This window comes from Saccopteryx bilineata, chromosome 8, assembly GCF_036850765.1.
Source record: "Saccopteryx bilineata isolate mSacBil1 chromosome 8, mSacBil1_pri_phased_curated, whole genome shotgun sequence".
NCBI classification, from domain to species: Eukaryota; Metazoa; Chordata; class Mammalia; order Chiroptera; family Emballonuridae; genus Saccopteryx; species Saccopteryx bilineata.
Genome location: NC_089497.1, coordinates 1,257,374 through 1,277,300, shown reverse-complemented (window position 1 = coordinate 1,277,300; position 19,927 = coordinate 1,257,374). Strand labels below are relative to the sequence as shown.

Here is a 19,927-nt window from a genome sequence, read left to right as displayed (position 1 = left end):
GGCCCAACTGGCCAGGGCCTCAACTGTAGTTTTTAAAAAGGACCTACCAAGCTCATTTATTCACCTTTTCACTGCAGGCCAGTCGTTGTGGTCTCCTTCCGGGTCTTGTTCTTGGTCTCAGGGGTGGAGAAATCCGCCTTTCACCATTAAGTACAATGTTAGCTTTGGGAAGGGCTTCTGATGCTTGGACAGCATGGGGTCAGGGTATCAACCCCTGCGCTTTGGAAAATCTGTGTCTAACTTTTAACTCCCCGAAAACTTAACTACTAATAGCCTACTGTTAACTGGAAGCCTCAAATTAACATGTATTTTGTATATTATATACTGTATTCTTACAATAAAGCAAACCAGATTCAAGAAAATGTTACCAAAAGTATCATGAGGAGCCCTGGCCAGAGAGCTCCGTTGCTAGAGCATCATCCTAAAATGCAAAGGTTGCTGGTTCAATCCCTGGGCAGAGCAAGTACAGGAATGGCTCCATATTCCTGTCTTCCTCTCTCTCTCTCTCTCCCTTCCTCTCTCACTCAAATCGATAAATAAAAATTATAAAATAATAAAAAGTAAAATCATAAGGAAGAGAAAATTTAAATCTAAATTTACTATATAGATTTATTGAAAAAAAAATCCTCATATAAGTAAGGACTTGGTAGTTCAAACCCACATTATGTTGTTCATGGGTCAACTGTAGTTTTTTTTTTTTTTAATTTTTTCTTCTTTTTTGTATTTCTCTGAAGTTGGAAACGGGGAGGCAGTCAGACTCCCGCATGCGCCCGACCGGGATCCGCCCGACCGGGATCCACCGGGCATGCCCACCAGGGGGTGATGTTCTGCCCATCTGGGCGTGGCTCTGTTGCATCCAGAGCCATTCTAGCGCCTGAGGCAGAGGCCACAGAGCCATCCTCAGCGCCCGGGCCAACTTTGCTCCAATGGAGCCTTGGCTGTGGGAGGGGAAGAGAGAGACAGAGAGGAAGGAGAGGGGGAGGGGTGGAGAAGCAGATGGGTGCCTCTCCTGTGTGCCCTAACCAGGAATCGAACCCAGGACTCCCGCACACCAGGCCGACGCTCTACCACTGAGCCAACTGGCCAGGGCCTCAACTGTAGTTTTTAAAAAGGACCTACAAAGCTCATTTATTCACCTTTTCACTGCAGACCAGTCGTTGTGGTAAAGTGTGTTGGCTGGCTGTAGGCAAGAGCAAGTTCTGGAGGGAGGAATGGAGCGCCTGGTGACCCTGTCTCTCTGGACAGGTCAGGAAGTTCCTTCCGGAGGAAGTCAGTAGCTGGGACCCTGCAGATCAGTAGAGGCGGCCCAGCAGAAGGGAAGCGAGTGCTGGGGGGGGGGGGGGGCACGGCCTGCCCGGGAAACGCGGAGTCCCCTGGCGGACTCCCTGCGGCACTCCTCCCTGTGCTGTGCTGGGGGCTGGACCCTGAAAACACTCGCCCCCCGAGGGCGCTTTACTCGTTTAAACGTTTCCCTGAGGACAACCAGAAGCCACTGGAGGTTTTTTTTTTCTTAATTGAATTTACTGGAGTGACATTAGTTAATTAGACGACATAGGTTTCAGGTGTAGCGTTCCTTAACCTGTCGTCTGTACGCTGCGCGGCACGGCACGTTCTCCACCCCACGTCCTCTGCTCCGTCACCATTCACCCCTTTGCCGCCTCCTGCCTCCCCCACGCCCACCCGGAAGCACCGCTGCTGCCTCTGCCTGAGTTCCTTTCCTTGGCCCAGCCCCTTCTGCCAGCACCCCCCCCCCCCCACGGGGCGGTCTGTTCTCGTTGTTTATGTTGTTCATGGGATTCCACATGCAGGTGTTTATCTCACATAGCGGTTTATTCCTAGCGGGTGGTGTGAGCAGAGCTAGACTAGAAAAGGTCTTCGTGAAGCTGGTTTGCACATTTAAACTTCTCCCTGAGAACAACCGGAAGTCACTGAAAGGTTTTAAAATCAAAACCGGGGGAAAAAAAGGAGGAAATGAGATCATCAGATTTGCACTGTAGAAAAATTCCAATTCTTGTTTGGGCTCGAGGCCGGAAAACTGGTTGGAGTATTGTCACAGTGACTCAGACAGTGACAGCGACAGTGAGGGTGGTGATGAGTAGAGTGTCAGGTGGTTTCCAGGTAGAGCCAGAGGACGAGGCGGCAAGGAGGATTCCTAGAGATTTATTCAGGGCCAGTGGGCACACAGTGTTGCTCGTGACTGATTGGAGGCATATAAGAGAAACAGTTTGGGGAAGAGTCATGAAGTTCTTTTATTTTATTTATTCATTTTAGAGAGGAGAGAGAAAGGGAGAGAGAGAGAGACAGAGAGGGAGAGAAAGAGAAGGTGAGGAGGAGCTGGAAGCATCAACTCCCGTATGTGCCTAGACCAGGCAAGTCCAGGGTTTCGAACCGGCGACCTCAGCATTTCCAGGTTGACGCTTTATCCACTGCGCCACCACAGGTCAGGCCGAGTCATGAAGTTCTTTTAAAAAATAAGATGCTAAGTGGGTGTTTCCCACAGGTGACTGGATTTGACAGCACAGTAGAAAACTCTGGGCGGGGGTCTGTCTGTGGTCGCTCTCCATATTTCATGGCTGTCTGGAGCCGTGGCAGGGGATGAACTTCACTCACAGAGATTCAATGGCCAGGTTACAGTGTGCATTCAGAGATGGCTCGGGAACATCTTGCTGTCCTCCACCTTGTCTCCTCCGCCCCGCCCCACCCCGTGCCCCGCCCCACCCCGTGCCCCTCCTCCACAAACAGTAATTTCACATATTTTACAGAAACAGTAATAATGTGTTGTGAATTAACCATTATCAGCTTCTCATCTGTCATTTATTCTTCACCTATTGTCAACTTCATCAAGATTTTTTTTACAAAAATAACACTGCAATTTTTATTTTTAGGATTTTATTTATGGATTTTAGAGAGAGAGCAAGAAGGGTGGTGGTGGGGGTGGGAAGCACCAACTTGTATTTGTTGCTTCTCACATGTGCCCCGAGTGAGAAATTCCAGGGCTGATGACTGTGCCACCACAGGTCATGGATACTGTATTATTACAATATTTTCTTTCCGTTTTAGTGTCTTAAAGACTTTTCTGCATGACCCCCTTGTGGAATGGAGCAAGCCGGTGAAAGGGCATTCCAGAGCATCACTGAATGAAACCGGGGAAGTTGTCAACGAGAAGGTTAGTAGCTAGTGTGAAGCGAGCGGATACCATGCATCTCTCCAAAGGAAAACTGACTGTGAACACTGCCAGTGACTGACCACAGAGTCCTTGGGACTCTGGTTCTCTAGCATGTTGGTGCCCTAACCTTTTTTACTGTCACTGCTATCATTAATGTTATCATTTGTGTAATCAAAGCCTCATTCAGGACACACTTGTTTAACCACAGACAGCTCACAATTGTGAGGGAGAGAACCTTGAACAAATTGAGTGAACTTACAGAGCAGCAGCTCTCAGCTTTAACATTTTAACTGTTCTGATTTTATATTCATCTTAAGTATATAAAAACAATATATAAACTTAGTCTACACTCTTCTATCTGTAGAAGTAAATTTTAATAGCTGCTTAGTTATATCACTACATTTTTATTGCAAAATAGTTATTTGAATACTTAAAAATGGAAGGTGTACAAAGATTAACACATGGTGAATTGACATGTAAAACTGTTTTAATACAACAGTTGCGTTTGTGTCTACACACAGATGTCCTTGGTAGTTAAACAAGACACAACGTTGAAAAGACCACGTTTGTTAAAACAAAAGGACTGGGACGAACAGGTCGGGACTGAGTGGCAGCAGCATATTCACTCAGCTCTGGGTATCTCAAGTTTTACAGTTTGCATTGAGAGTTACTTCTTCTATCGACACTGTAAGGAAAACAAATAAGAATTCACCCCCTCCTGATAGTGCCTGGAATCTGAGTCCAGAAGAACGGCTGGCTGGTTGGTGTTGGATCAACACTGCAAGCCATCCTATCGTGCCCTGTTGTACTCGTTTCATTTCTGTACTCACCTCTTACAAAAGGGGCTCTGATCTGTAAAATAACATTAACGTTTGTAATAACAGAAGGGTAGTAATTCCAAATCATCAACATGCACAGGTCACTGGGTCCTTAGACCTTATGATACTCAATTTTTCCTTTTAGGCCAAGACCCATGTTCTTGACATCGAGCAACGACTGCAAGGTGTTATCAAGACCCGAAACAGAGTGACAGGCCTGCCTTTGTCTATTGAAGGCCATGTGCATTACCTTATACAAGAAGCTACTGATGAAAACTTACTCTGCCAAATGTACCTTGGCTGGACCCCATACATGTGAAAAGAAATGACTTCAGAGAATACGTTAAATAATCTAAAATCAACATATTTGGTGTTAATCTGTTTTTATCTGTTCAATTCTAGAGTACAAGATGTTTTACGTTCTCATAGCAATTGGTATTATTTCCGATTGTTAATAATATTGAAAATAATATATGTTATTAAGAAATAAACTTTCTTAATATGTACTGTGTCTTATAACTAGAGAAAGGGAACATCAAATGTTCCTATGCTCTAAAAATATGTATTTGCAAGGATCAAACCAGTCTTACTTAATTTTACTTTTATTTTTAAGTACTTGCTAGCCTAAGGATTCATTTGGACAACAAAAAATTATATTGAATAAATTTTGTGGATAAAGCGCTGTGCTAGATTTGTTCAGAGCTTATGTCCCTTGCCCTCGGGAACTGACAGTCTTATAAAACAGATATAAACATAAATAGCACATCAGTACGTTCACTTAATATAACTTTTTTTTTTTGGATGGTTGAAAGTGTGATAGGGAAAAAAATAAGACAAAAAGCATGAATGTGAAAACTATGAATATTTTGTGATTGTTTAGATGCTGCCATGGCTCGTTTGGTGAATCATGTCATCCCAATAAATTAAAAAGGGAAAGAAAGACCAGTGGGGAATCTCTGAGCAGAGGAAGCCTATGAACACTGCTGTTTTGTGCGGGCATTCATTCTCTGTGCTCTTTGGTTGTGGTGAGAAAACAATTAGCAAAACAGCTTACACTTTTATTTACTTTTCCATACCTCTGCCCCATGTTTATCTTCCTCAAAATCCATCCTCCCCCCCAAAAAAAAACTATTTGAGAAAAAATAATAAAGATGCTGCCATATTCGTGCAGAATCCCATGGCCTGGAAGACAGCAATACTTGAAATTTCATACTTCAAAGTCTAAAAAAAATGTTTAATGTGGTTAAATTTTTTCGTGTCTTTTGCAGAGGACTTAAAAAGTAATTACAAAGCAATGAGGTTATTACACTCAATAAATGGAAGACTTTTTGTAACAGAAGATTTCACTTAAGTTTCCTTCCAAGACTTCCACTTCTGTGTACCGCTGCAAGTGTGATGGGGAACGAGGGCCAGAGGTATGAACGTGAAATCCAAACATTTCCATCTGAAGGCCTAATACTGAGACTTAAGGAGGAAGCTGGTGGCAGGCAATGGAGGGAGGCAGGAATTTTTTTTCCAGCAAATAACTTGTTAAAGAGCGTTTTTATTATTTTGAGAGAGAAATGGAGAGAGGGAGCCATCAACTTGTCTACGTGTACTGCTAGTTGCTTCTAGTCTAAGCCCTGCCCGGGCCCCAGCGGGCGATCACCGGGTCCTAGCGCACAACGCCCGAACCCCAGCGAGTGATCACCGGACCCTAGCGCACAACTACAGATGACCCCCAGCCCTAGCGCACGACCCACAGGCGACCCCCGGGCTCCAACGGGCGACCCCGAGCCCTGGCAAAGTGATCACCGGGCCCTAGCGGGTGACCCGCGGACCCTAATGGGCGATCCCCCGGCCCTCCCGGGCGACCCCTGGACCCTAGCGGGCGATCCCCGGGCCCTCCTGGGCAACCCCCGGACCCTAGCGGGCGACCCCCGGACCCTAGCGGGCAATCCGCAAGCCCTAGCGGGTGACCCCCGGACCCTAGCGGGCGATCCCCGGGCCCTAGCGGGCGAACCCCGGGCCATCCCGGGCGACCCCCGGACCCTAGCGGGTGATCCCCAGACCCTAGCGGGCGACCCCCAGACCCTAGCGGGCAATCCACAAGCCCTAGAGGACGACCTCCGGACCCTAGCGGGCGATCCGCGAGCCCTAGCGGGCGATCACCGGACCCTAGCGGGCGATCCGCAAGCCCTAGCGGGCGATCACCGGACCCTAGCGGGCGATCCGCAAGCCCTAGCGGGCAATCAACGGGCCCTAGCGGGCGATCACCGGACCCTAGCAGGCGATCCGCAAGCCCTAGCGGGCAATCAACGGACCCTAGCGGGTGATCCGCGGGCCCTAGCGAGCTACCCCTGGACCCTAGCGGACGACCCCCGGGCCCTAGCGAGCTACCCCTGGACCCTAGCGGACGACCCCCGGGCCCTAGCGAGCTACCCCTGGACCCTAGCGGACGACCCCCGGGCCCTAGCGAGCTACCCCTGGACCCTAGCGGACGACCCCCGGGTTCCAGCGGGCGACCCCAGACCCTAGCGAGCGACTCCCGGGCCCTGGCGGGCGATTCCCGGGTTCCAGCGGGCGACCCCAGGACAAGGCCTCGTCCCCCGCAACACAGGCTGGGGCTCAATGGACACTTTTAATAGAAACTCCGCTGTGTGCGCCCCTGCAAGACACCGAATTATCCACTAGACACCGATCGAGGAATAGGCGGCCTGCAGGGCCCAGCATCTCCGGCGGACAGGGTGGTGCCACGCACGCGCCGGGCGCGCGGCCGCAGCAGCGCGGACACGCGCGGGACGCGGGGGCGAGCGCGGCGGGGCGGGGCTGGCCTGGCTCGGCCGCTCTAGGCCGGCGGGCGCTCTGTGGTCGGGCAGCCGTGTTGTCATCTTTGGGAGCGACGGCCGGAGGCGGCGGCGGCGGAGGTCTGGCCCGAGCGGAGACAATCGGGGGTGACAGCGGAGATGGGCGTCCCCAAGTTCTACCGCTGGATCTCGGAGCGGTACCCATGTCTGAGCGAGGTGGTGAAGGAGCATCAGGTGGGCGAGAAGGCCGCCCGGGACGCGGGACGGCGCACCGCGGGCGGCGCAGCGGCGAGGACGGGCTGTCCCCGGCTCCGTGGGCCCCGGCGTCGTCCCGCGGAGCCCCGTCCGTGCCCGGGGGCGCGGCGTGCGCTCCCCCCTGCTAGGGATTGCGGGCCGCGGGCCGAGGGCCGCGGGCTCTGGGCCGCAGACAGGCCTCCGCCGCGCAGGCCCGCGCGCCCACTGCGCCTGCGCGGCCCGGACGCGGACTTCCGGGAGCGCGCTCTCCCGCCCGCTGGCCCGCGCTTGCGCGCTGCGCCTGCGGGGGCCGCGCGGGGCGCTGTGACACCCCGTGCGGGGCTCACTCTCGGCCGGGAGACACGAGTGAGCGGGCTGTGCTGGTTGTGCCCGCGGCGCCGGGGCGGCCCCAGGAGCTCCGCCGCGCCCGCCAGAGGTGCCCTGGAGTCTCGCCTCGGAGCCCGGGCGGTGGCCACGTGGGGGACGCGCGTCGGCTCGCCTGCGGTCCGCGTGAAGCGGGACGGAGCTGGGTGTGGGCGACATTGCCGCCCCGACACGAGGGGAAGGTGACCGGCGCTCCGCGGGAGCGCGTACATCAACGCTGGCCCTCCGGCCCCTTCCCGTGGACGGCGGCCGAGTGCCCGCCACTCACGATCGCGCCACCTGTCGCGTGTGGCGTGGGTGTGGATCGGACTCCCGCAGTCAGGTGTCATTTCATTCATTCGTGCTCTTACTTGGTCTCGTGGGCACAGAACTCGCTGTAGGGAAGCATCTCTGGTCCTCCCGGTCTCTTCGAGGGTCCGGTTCCTGGGGGACGGACCTCTTTCACGCGGTTCCACGATGTGCAGGCTGCGGGTGGGGTTAACCGTGCTTCGCCACAGTGATGTCTTACGAAGGTCTGTGATCATGGTGGTTAACCATGACAGCAGTATCAGCAAATATTGTAAGGAGTGACCCCGATTCTCAGGGCGGTGCTGAGAAGACCGCATGCCTAACCGGGTGCGCAGTGGGTCTGCAGCCAGCCCTGCGGGGGCAGGGTTCGGGAACGCTGGTGGCGGTGGTGGTAGCACAGTCCTTGCTCTATGAACCCTCACATGAAAACAGAAAGCAATCAGATAGCAAAACTTAAAATGCATAGGACTATAACAAAACAGGGTTACCCCTACACACTCCAAAATACAAGCAAGGGAACAGACTACCAAGGGCCTTTAGACCCATTCGTGTTGGCCCCTGTGCAAGAGGAAGACGAACGCAGTGGGAGACACAGGATGAACTGAGAACAGAGCTCCATGTGGTCCCTGAAAGACCTCAGGGCCCTACACAGCGGGTGCACTAAGGAGTGCTGGGGGCGGTGCTTCTCCCTCCTCGGAGTGCGCCCCGCGGACTGGCCAGGCTCCACTCCAAGGCAGGGCTTGCCCTGAGTTGAGACTACTGGGAGGGAAGTAAAATTTTATCGGAAAAAGGACAATAGAGATAAGTAGAAGGTCCAAATAAAAGTTACAGAGTCAGGCAGGCCCTGGCCGGTTGGCTCAGCGGTAGAGCGTCGGCCTGGCGTGCAGAAGTCCTGGGTTCGATTCCTGGCCAGGGCACACAGGAGAAGCGCCCATCTGCTTCTCCACCCCACCCCCTCCTTCCTCTCTGTCTCTCTCTTCCCCTCCCGCAGCGAGGCTCCATTGGAGCAAAGATGGCCCGGGCGCTGGGGATGGCTCCTTGGCCTCTGCCCAGGCGCTAGAGTGGCTCTGGTCTCGGCAGAGCCTCCCCCGGAGGGGCAGAGCATCGCCCCCTGGTGGGCAGAGCGTCAGGCGTGCCGGGTGGATCCCGGTCGGGCGCATGCGGGAGTCTGTCTGACTGTCTCTCCCCGTTTCCAGCTTCAGAAAAATACAAAAAAAAAAAAAAGTTAGAATCAAGAAACCTTAACAAACAGACTGCCAACCCAACCCCGCTGTTTTTGACATTATCCTAGAACAGCAGAAGAGGGAAGCTTTGTGAAGTTACGACTTTCCTGAACCCTTGCATTTTAAAAGTTCAGGGACATTAAATTTACATAAAAATGAGCAGTAGACAGGTACCAGGGTCAAACAGCATACAGTTATTACAGGGTAAAGAAGGAAACTAGGCAGGGTTCCTCCAGACAATCAGCTTGTAGTGAAAACATGCACATACGACAGACCAGACGACCCTCTCGTATTTCAGAATGAACTACAAGGTGCTAGGAAGAGGATGTAAGACATGAAAGAACAACACGCATCAATTATGAAAGTCTGTTACTAAGGTGACAGGACTTAGGGAAAATTACACATAAATTAAAAAATTATTTCAGAAGTGAAGCCAGGCAAGAATAAATGATGCCATAAGAAAAAAAAAAACAAGGGTGAAAAGAAATTTTAAAAGATAAAAAAGTTTCAAGAGAAGGTAAGAATAACATAATGGGGGTTTCTGAAAAAAGGAAATCAAAGCACCATCACAATAAATATTAAAGCTATAATTAGGCCTGACCTGTGGTGGCGCAGTGGATAAAGCGTTGACCTGGAACACCGAGGTCTCCGATTCGAAACCATGGGTTTGCCTGGTCAAGGCACATATGGGAGTTGGTGTTTCCTGCTCCTCCCCCTTCTCTCTCTCTCTCTAAAAAAAATAAATTAAAAAAAAAGCTGTAATTAAAACTTTCCTGAAATTAAAAAAATTGAAACTTCATGTTGAAAGAATAACCACGTGCCTAAGGGTATTGATTCAGATGACCAACACTAAGACCTATTCTAGTAAAGTTAACTCAACTTTAAAGAAAAGGAAAAAAAAAAAAAGCCTTTAGTTAGAAAAAAAGAACACATGCTTTATAAGGAAAAGAAAATTAGGTTTCCATCACAGCACTTATGCCAGAAGAAACTAGAGTAACATGATAGTCCACTGACATTTGAGCAAAAAGGATAAGCTGATAAACAGCTATCTGTGTGCAAGAATTCAGGAATATTGTTCCTTTGAGCACTTCCTTGAGGAGTGAGCTTCACACAAACTGACTAGGGAGACACCAACAGGACCCGGGTGGACAACAGATACACAGAAACAAAATGAGAGTTGAGGGAGAAAGCTTAGTATATAGTAGCTATATGCTCTGACAGTATGTAGGCAGCACAACTGCGAAGTAAATGGATGGGGAGAAGGGGAAAAACTTGGGCAAAGAACATTTTGCATCACCAGGGCTCAACATTGGTAGTAATATCGATATTTTTTTCTGAAATCTGTGTGGGTGATATGATAAATGCCTAATATAGGTAGTTTTAATTCTATCATCTCTTGAATGCTTGAGAACCAAGATTCTTGGTATGTACAAATAGAGTTACAGATGCAGTAGAAAAAAATGTTAAGTCAAAGCTCTTTAGTCATGAGTTGGAACTGGAAGCGTCAGTATGAACCTGAGACACACACGTGTGTGTAAAATTTCTAGCTCTGGCCCTCTGCCATCCCTCAGTCCATGGAGCAGGCCTAAACACAGCGATCAGTCCAGTAGCCATATATATCCTTGTACCCAGGTTACAGCCTTGAAGTGCTGTATTCACTAAAAGAAGTCAGGATTTCTTGGAGAAATGACAGATTCTAGGTCAGGCAGGAAGTGTTCCAGGCGGGCTTGGGAACTTGTCATGACATGCAGCGAAGAAGCTGCTAACGGGGAAGAAGAATGAAACCTCTGACCAATAACAGCTACCATTCTTGAAAACCGTGAGACAGCCGACACACCCGAGTCCAGCTTCCACTGAGGTTGTTGGTGATGTAGACTAGTTTCTTCCCAGGGTCACCTGCCCCTGTCCCACGTGTCCTTAGGCCAATGGTTCTCAAAGTGTGTGCCAGGTGGTAGATGTCCAGGTGCGCCCGATGGTATTCCAGAGAAATATGTGCCTGTTGGGGACCAAAAAATCAACAGGGTTTTTGGAGTTTAGATTTTGGGGGGACAGAGGTATGCAGAATTGGCTGTAAGCTGACAGTCTGCCCAACCCCCCACCTCACTTGCCTGATTAGGTTGCAAAAGGCTGTTAAGCTGTGGTGCTGGATTGTTTACACTACCCTCCATGTTCCCTGGGAAGACTGGAGGCAAGTTTCTTCTATCCTTTGTTTGGTGTAAAGTTAAGATGATATGTATGATGGGGGTTTTCTGCACTCAACACAATTAAGAGTAAAAAGAGAGGAATTCTTCAATGTATTGACAAGGAAATGAGAGTTTGCCTTTCAAATATATGCCCAAACATTGAAGAAATCACTAGGACACATCAGGCTCATGTTTCTCATAAACACAAGAATGAAAAAACTTGCTGGGACCTGCCGAATTTACTAAATCTTACTAAGAATGTATCTATATATATAAAAAGATAAATTTTTTTGTAGTTTTTTAAATTTTTTAACCCCTCTTTTTTACAAATTCTAAAAAGCATAACTCAAAAAATGTTCTTTAATGTCAGAATAAATTTAATTTTGTCATATTTATTTCGTTTAGTTACCATAAAAGCATGCTTGGACTTTATATATTTTTTCTTTAATATTTGACTTAATTATTATAACATATGTCTCAGAAATTTGTATGTAGTGCGCCTACAATTATTTGTAGGATTTTAAATGCACCCCGACTTCAAAAAGTTTGAGAACCACTGCCTTAGGCTGTGGCTGTCCCCACGTCGGCGTTTCCCAGGTACCTGGCATTGCTGTCTCTGAGCCTCTATTCCTGCAGTGCTGGACAGACCTCCTCCCCCTCAGGGAGGCCTCTGACCCCTCCGGGTATCCTGTCCTGCGGAGAGGAGAGGTGCATGGTCGTGTTGCTGGTCGTTTTCCTGTCCGCCTGCCCTTGCTTGGTTATACCTAAGGGCAGGAACTCTTTCTTTCTTTTTTTTTTTACAGAGACAGAGTCAGAGAGAGGGATAGACAGGGACAGACAGACAGGAACGGAGAAATGAGAAGCATCAATCATTAGTTTTTCGTTGCGACACCTTAGTTGTTCATTGATTGCCTTCTGATATGTGCCTTGACTATGGGCCTTCAGCAGACCGAGTAACCCCTTGCTCGAGCCAGCGACCCTGGGTCCAAGATGGTGAGCTTTGCTCAAACCAGATGAGCTCACACTCAAACTGGCGACCTCGGGGTCTCGAACCTGGGCCCTCCACATCCTAGTCTGATGCTCTATCCACTGTACCACTGCCAGTCAGGCAGGAACTCTTTCTTGAGTGGTTCACTTCTTTCATAGTGCCTGGCAGTTAACAGCTGTTCACTCCGTGTTTGCTGATTTAATGAATGAGTGATAGAGATAAAAGGAGAAGTAGAGATGATGTTCTAATGAGGAACACATGCAGGGTGTGGCAAAAGTAGGTTTACAGTTCATATGGAAAATAACACAGTGATTAATAAATAATGCAAGAATAAACCCTGTTCCATGTGCTCAAAACTGTGAGCCTGCTTTTGCCCCACCCTGTGAAGCTGATAAAAACTTAACACTTACAAAACAAAGGTCATGTGATTACGATGATGGTAGTCCTCTGTGATTAGAAGGCAATACAGTGCTGTCCTAATGCCCAAGGTTTGTTAAGCACTTGCCATGTGTAAGCACTGTGGTAAGTGTTTTATATGCGTTCACTTACCTTTTGTAGCTGAGAAAGCGGAGTGTCAGAACGACTGAGTTATCCAGAGTGCTTGACTCCACAGCTAGCAGAGTCATTGTTGGAGTTAAACTTGGCATGGACCCGGGTTTGATTCCCAGTCCGGGCACACAGGATAAGCAACCATCAGTTTCTTTTTTTTTTTTTTATGCATTTATTGATTAGTAGAAGCTTAAACAGTTTGCATAATATTTTCAATACAATATCTGGGAAGGACGATTGGAAAACCCCAAATGAAGGCACTAGAGGAGAACAACCATCAGTTTCTCTACCCTTCTCCTCCCCTTCTTTCTTCTTTCTTTCTTTCTTTCTTTCTTTCTTTCTTTCTTTCTTTCTCTCTCTCTCTCTCTCTCTCTCTCTCTCCCCCTCCTGCTGCCATGGCTCGATTGGAGCGAGTTGGTCGGGGTGCTGAGGACCGCGGTGGCCTCTGCCTGAGCTAAGAACTTGGTTGCTGAGCAACGGAGCAGCGCCCCAGATGAGCAGAGCATCTCCCCCTAGTGGGCTCCCAGCAGGGGCGCATGTGAGAGTGTGTCTGCTTCTCTTCCTCTCACTGAGTAAAAAAGAGAGAGAGATTAATTTGTGGCTCCACTTATTTATACATTCATTGGTTGATTTTTTTCTTATTGATTGATTTTTTTTCTTTTAGAGAGAGAGAAGAAGGGAGAGAGAGAGACAGAAACAGAAACACTGAACTGTTCTTGTCTGTTCCCTGACCAGGATTGAACCTGCAACCATCTCATTTCAGGATGACACTCTTAACTAACTGAGCTATCTGGCCCAGGGGTGGTTTGATTCTTGTATGTGATCTGACCGGGGATTGAACCCACAACCTTCTGTTGGGTCGACACTAAGTGACTGGGCTACCCAGCAAGGGCACCTTCTGGACCATTTTTCAGTGCACAGTCCAGCAGTGCTGAGTGCATTTACAGTGTTGTGCTACAGCTTGTACTTTTAAAACCAGTCTTCTCTGCATTTTGTTACAACTTGCTACTTGACTATGGAAATCTAAAATTTCAAATTACAGGGAACACAGGCTGGCATTTCTGCTTAAAGCATTGCTCCGTGTTGGAGCTCATCTGTCTTATTCTTGGCTGTACTCACTATCCTACTGCATTCACTGTTACGTCCCTGCCCCTGTGTGTGGCAAGCACATCTTCAGTAGATATTTATGGACTGAATGAACTTTTTAACTACAGCATATTACATAATCTATAAAATTATACATAGTATATAAAATATACATAGTATATAAAATATACATAGTATATTTTATAAATATAAAATATACATAGTATATAAAACACTATTAAATGTTTATTAAAACAGTCTAGTGTATTAGTATGTCTTAAAACAGAATATTAAGAAATGAATTGAAGCAGCAATTGTTAAAATAACAATTGTTAAGTAGTATTAAGAAACTAGAGAAAACACTGGGGAAAAAAATTTTTGTTGCATCCACAGAAACACTTGTTCTTACCTAATTCGAGTGTGCTGATCTCAAATTTGACATTAGTTTTTCTCTGTAAGCTACAGTTTTTTTTGCAATTCAAGATTTTAGGTTTTCATCTTATTGTAAAATTTTCAACATTTAATTTAACATAATGAAGTAGAATGTCTTCTTGGGCATCATCTTTGTGAAAATATAATTTATATAATGCAGTAAATACACTAATACACTAAAAGATATGATTGCATCAGAATTTGTCTACAATTTTGAAATAGGACATATTAAAACACTTATTTTAATCATAAAGTTTGCACAAAACTCATTTAAATTCTATTCAGGCAAAAATTTGTGTTTGTAGCTCTTGCGTTTGTGTACTTGTTGAGGACAATCTCGTTTGATGCTCCAGCAGTAGTCTGCTCATTAACAGCTCCAAGATTTTTGGGAAACTGATCAAGGTGACTGTTCAGGAAGTGTATCTTAACGCTCATGTTACATTCAATGTTGTGGAAAGCCAACAGCATCCTTTGAACCAGAAGTTCATAGTTTTCTGCTTTTTTGTTGCCAAGGAAGTTCTTTGTAACTGCCACAAAAGACTGCCATGCTGCTTTCTCATCCTTATTCATTTTCCTGGCAAATTCGTCATGTATGAGGGTTTGAATTTGAGGTCCATCAAATACACCTGCTTTTATCTTTAAAGACAAATCAGGAAAAGCAGACATAACATGCTGAAAGCATTCACTTTCTCTATTCAAAGCGTGAACAAACTGCTTCATTAAGCCAAGTTTGGAAGTGTGGGAAAAATGATCCTGTCTCAATTAACTACAGGTTCATTCACAATATTTGCATCCCTACTTCCAGAGCTTCAGGTTTCGGCCACTCCTTCTGTGTCCAGTGTTTCTCCCGAGCTTGGCTGTCCCACAAACACAGAAAGCAAGTATACTTCGTGAAACCTCTCTGGTGTCCTAACAGGAAATTTACCATTTTTAAGATCCACACAAATGATCTAGTTATGCTCCTCATACTTTGGAAAGTCGAGGACAATTTTTTATGTCATTCTTACTAAGTCATTCAATTCAGGTTGGCTAAACTGCTGAGGGGTTAATGACTGCTTGGTATCAGAAGAAGACCCTTCAGATTCTGCAACCATTTCCTTATACATCTTATCAAAATACACCTGATCACCATGTTCACTTTCTTCGTTCTTAGAAGAAATAAAACCATTGAAAACTGGAACCGGGAGTGTCTCAGAGTGCGGGATTGGTCGTATTGCTGAAGGAATATTAGGATATGTGATCATATGCCGTTTTTTTCTTGCCGATGCCCTTTGAATGGACTAGACAGAAATAACAGTCACTGCTGTGGTCCTTAGTTCACGCCAAACTGTGGGAATACCAAAACGCATTCCTTTGTGTTTTCCTTTTGTCCAGTCACGAAGCATTTCCTCACAATTATGACACACAATATGAGGAGCCCAATTCTTGTCTGGATCGCCAAGGGGAACTTGAAAATAGGCAATATATGCACATGTGACAAATGATGAAATATTGCGCCTTTGACGTTGAAGTGTGTAATAGCGACATATATAACAGGAGGTGTCAGGACTATTACATTTACGCCTACTCGAAGAAGCCATGATTCAATCTTAAAACAAAATAAGAGGATGTTTTTATCAGATAATAATTTTTAACATTTAAAAACAACTACAATTATGTAAAAATTATGTTTGTAAAACATTAATTGCCTTGTGGTTATGTTCAATCCAAGAGTCGTTGCCCTCTAACTCCAATTTAAAAATTAATGCATGCCATTAACTGTAACAAAAAGAAATTAAAATTGCATAAAAACTAGAGCATGCACCAAAAAGCGGATTTCAGATTTGGAATCAGCAATGCAGAAATATATAGAAACAGTTCTAAAACCTCATGTAACAGAAAATGAAAAAAAAAAATTGTTCCCCAGTGAATTAACGCTCTTTTGAACAGTCAAATAGATATTGTCTTGATGTGAAAGGCATTTTGCAAGGACACTAAGTAGGATGCAAAGTTATACTAACAAAAAGAAGCTGGTGTTTTGAGAGAATTAGATGCAGAGATGTTAGTGTGATACTTAGCCACAGTTGAAAGCAGGATGTGTGTGCCTTCCAAGTGAGTGTGAAAGGCTAGATTGCTACACAGTCAGTAAAAGGAAAGCTTTATCGATTTATTCCTTACATATTTTTGATTTCCCACTTTGTGTCAGCCAGTGTGCCCAGAGTTCCACACGTGAGCACATCAGAGACCTAGCCTGGGGGGTCAGAGTTCAGCAGGAAGGGACACACATTAGACTTCAGCTCTCCACAGCCATGTTCAGAGCACCTACTACGTGCCTGGCACTCCTGTATTTGTTGGGAACACAAAACAAGTACAATATGACATGAAGAAAGGAGCTTCCTGTCCCCTTGGCTGAGGAAGGCAGAGCTTCCAGACAGAGATAGCGACGCTGCATCCTGAAAGCAGAGTCAGAATCCATACGTCATGAAGGGAGGAAAGAGTTTCTGGAAGTGGGAACAGCATCTGTAAAGCCACGGAGGTTTGAGACAGTCCAGCGCAGTGAGGGCTCTCTCATTTAGTGTAGTTAGCTTGTAGGTGTTTGTGGAGGCAGGGGAAAGGATGGGATGGGCGGGAAAGGTAGCCCCCAAACCATCCGTGACCTTTTTTTGGTATTAAGGATTCGTAGTAACATATGGGTTTAAGGAAGTAAGGGAGCATCATGGTCAGGTTATGTTTTATAAAAATGGCTAAAGTGTGGTGAGAGAGAAAGCTGGAAGTAAGCAGGCCAGTTGGTAAACTGAGGCAGGAACAGGGATAGAGAGAAGATGGGATGGCCTGACACCACGGGAGTGGACAGGGGCTGCAGAGACACTCGGGATGCTCACAGTGACCCTCAGACTCACTGGATTTGGGGTTGACACAGAGGGCAGTGTAAATAAGATAACCTGGAGGTCTCTTTCTGTTACAGTTTCTAGTTATTGCAGAACAAGATTCTACTGCGTGTTCTCACTGTCTTTGCTACTTTGGCCAGTCAGTGATTGCTTAATCATGCTGTATCCTTCTTACTAATCAAGTTTAAGAGAATTTTAAATTTTTTTCTAAAAGGAAAATTACAGGATTTTTTTCAGACTATAAAGTGTACTTGTTTTGTAAAAATGCATATAATACAGAAAGATGTAAAAGCTGTTATGTATCTAGAGGAAAGTAAAAAGCAGCTGCAATCGTGTCATCCAGAGTTAGATGCCATACCTCAGTTTTGGATACATACTTTCATATTAGTTACATCAATTGATGATTCCCAGACGACTGGGTGTAAATGCCGTTGCTCTCTTTTCTAGCTCTGTGGCTTTCCTCTTCTGTAAGATGGGGAGTCTAAATGTTTCCTCTTCTGTAAGATGGGGAGTCTAAATGTTTCCTCTTCTGTAAGATGGGGAGTCTAAATGTTTTCCTTTTAAGGCTGTTTTAATTAAGCGAACCAATGACTATAAATGTTCTAATAAATGCTTAATAAATGGCAGCTATTGCTTTTTAAAATTTTTTTATTGATTGATTTTGGGAGGTAGGGTGGCAGGCATTGACCTTGTGGTTGCTTCTCAGATGTTCCCTGACCAGACAAGCCCAGGGCTTCGAACCTGCAACCTCAGCATCGCAGGTCGAGGCTCCGTCCACTGCGCCACCACAGGCCAGACAGCTATTGCTCTTTATTAAAATATGCGTTTCCCAGAACCTTACCAATAATGGGTCCTGTCAGTCTTCCTGATCTTTGCACACATGATGGGAAATGGTGTGTCATTTTAATTGAAATTTGGAGGAGTCGAACAGCTCTGCGTGTTTATTAGACTTTTGTGTTTCTTCCTTGCTTTGCATTTTCCGTGCTTTTAAGTTTTGCTCTTTTTCTTACTTCCATTTTAGCATTTTTGTATATTGGGAATGTTGACTTTGTCCCAATTTGCAAGCATTTCTCTACATTTTGTCATATTCATTAAACTTGTTTATGGCTCTTTTTTTATCCCTATCGATTTAAAAATATATTTTTAGATAGCCAGCTCCACTGTTTGTTTGATGTATGATTTCTGGCTTTTCCCACCCTGATTACCAAAATATTTGTATATGATTTTTTTTACTTACATTTCTCAATTAAAATTCCTAATCCTCGTGGAATTTATTCTGTTATAAAATGAGCTAGCTTTGTTTCTGCATGGTTAGCTAGCTGCCCCATTCCTTTCTGTCATGGATTTGAAATGCCTCTGGTTACTGCATTTCTGTGTGCCCTTAGACTACTTATAAACTATTTGGTTAAATCGAGTCGTTTTATAATTTTTAATGTATGGGACAGATTTTTTTTTCATTACTCTTCTTTTCAATATTATTCTTTGTATGTTTATTCTCCAAGGGAAGCTTTGTAATAATTTTATAAAGGACCCTCAACCTTCTCTATAAAAGGTCATTTAGATTTTGATTGAGGGTTTTCAGATTTCTTGAAAATCTTGAATGTACTTTTAAAATCTTATGATTACAGTTGTTTCAGTTGTATCTGTTATTCAGTAAGGGCATTTACAATTTTATGTGGTACATACTACAAGTGGGTGCTCTGCTGAAATGTTTTCATAGTGTTTATTGATTCAGAGGCCGAAACTTTTCACACCCCTAAAGTTCAGAGACATGTCCTTTCCTCAATAATAGAAGCTGTTGTTACCTGTGCATGTGGTAGGACTTGAATGCTTGTTTCAGAGGTGGTTTTCATTCTTCATTAAGTTTATACAAGGAAAGCCCATTGTATTTTTTTGTTTGAAAATACAAAATACTATTTTTTTTTGTATTTTTCTGAAGCTGGAAACGGGAGAGACAGTCAGACAAGACTCCCGCATGTGCCCGACCGGGATCCACCCGGCATGCCCACCAGGGGCGAAGCTCTGCCCACCAGGGGGCGTCGCTCTGTCGCGACCAGAGCCACTCTAGCGCCTGGGGCAGAGGCCAAGGAGCCATCCCCAGCGCCCAGGCCATCCTTGCTCCAATGGAGCCTCGGCTACGGGAGGGGAAGAGAGAGACAGAGAGGAAGGAGAGGGGGAGGGGTGGAGAAGCAGATGGGCGCTTCTCCTGTGTGCCCTGGCTGGGAATCGAACCCGGGACTTCTGCACGCCAGGCCGACGCTCTACCACTGAGCCAACCATCCAGGGCCCAAAATACTTTTTAAAAAAAATTAGTATGTAGCTTGACCAGGCGGTGGTGCAGTGGATAGAGCGTCAGACTGGGATGCAAAAGATCCAGGTTCGAGACCCCAAGGACGCCAGCTTGAGCGCAGGCTCGTCTGGTTTGAGAAAAAGCTCACCAGCTTGGACCCAAGGTCGCTGGCTTGAGCAAGGGGTTACTCGGTCTGCTGAAAGTCTCCGGTCAAGGCACATATGAGAAAGCAATCAATGAACAACTAAGATGTCGCAACAAAAAACTTATGATTGATGCTTCTCACTTCTCTCCATTCCTGCCTGTCTGTCCCTATCTATCCCTCTCTCTGACTCTGTAATAAATAAATAAATAAATAAATAAATAAAATCTTTAAAAAAAATTAGTATGTAAGGCAGACTACTCTAAAAATTCTTTAATTGCACTAGCTATTGTACCTATTAAGTTGTGTCCATGTCAGTTCCTGATTGAAGTGTATATATTTGTTTCAGTGGTGTCTCCCTTACTCGCTCACCAACATGTAGACAGAGGAAAATAAGTGAGACCCAGAGGCTTGAAGGCCTCTTAGTAAAAGCAGAGACCTGTTGGCCGTCGGCTACAGAGTAAAAAGAAGTCGGTTTTCAGAGTTAACGA

General features: G+C 46.0%; 2 protein-coding genes across 3 annotated transcripts in view; both read left to right on the top strand.

The window, feature by feature from the left end:
- The window catches only part of ATR (ATR serine/threonine kinase), a 122,398-nt gene extending 117,153 nt beyond the window's left edge, over nt 1-5,245 (top strand). For both annotated transcript variants that reach the window (XM_066241020.1, XM_066241018.1), the window contains exons 46-47: nt 3,061-3,166; nt 4,130-5,245. In XM_066241020.1, the coding sequence (XP_066097117.1) occupies nt 3,061-3,166; nt 4,130-4,303 (280 nt within the window). In that variant the 3' untranslated portion in view covers nt 4,304-5,245. The remainder of the gene's footprint in view (nt 1-3,060; nt 3,167-4,129) is intronic.
- Nucleotides 5,246-6,790: 1,545 nt separating this feature from the next.
- The window catches only part of XRN1 (5'-3' exoribonuclease 1), a 109,291-nt gene continuing 96,154 nt past the window's right edge, over nt 6,791-19,927 (top strand). The window contains exon 1 of the mRNA XM_066241760.1: nt 6,791-7,004. Within this exon, the coding sequence (XP_066097857.1) occupies nt 6,930-7,004 (75 nt within the window). The 5' untranslated portion in view covers nt 6,791-6,929. The remainder of the gene's footprint in view (nt 7,005-19,927) is intronic.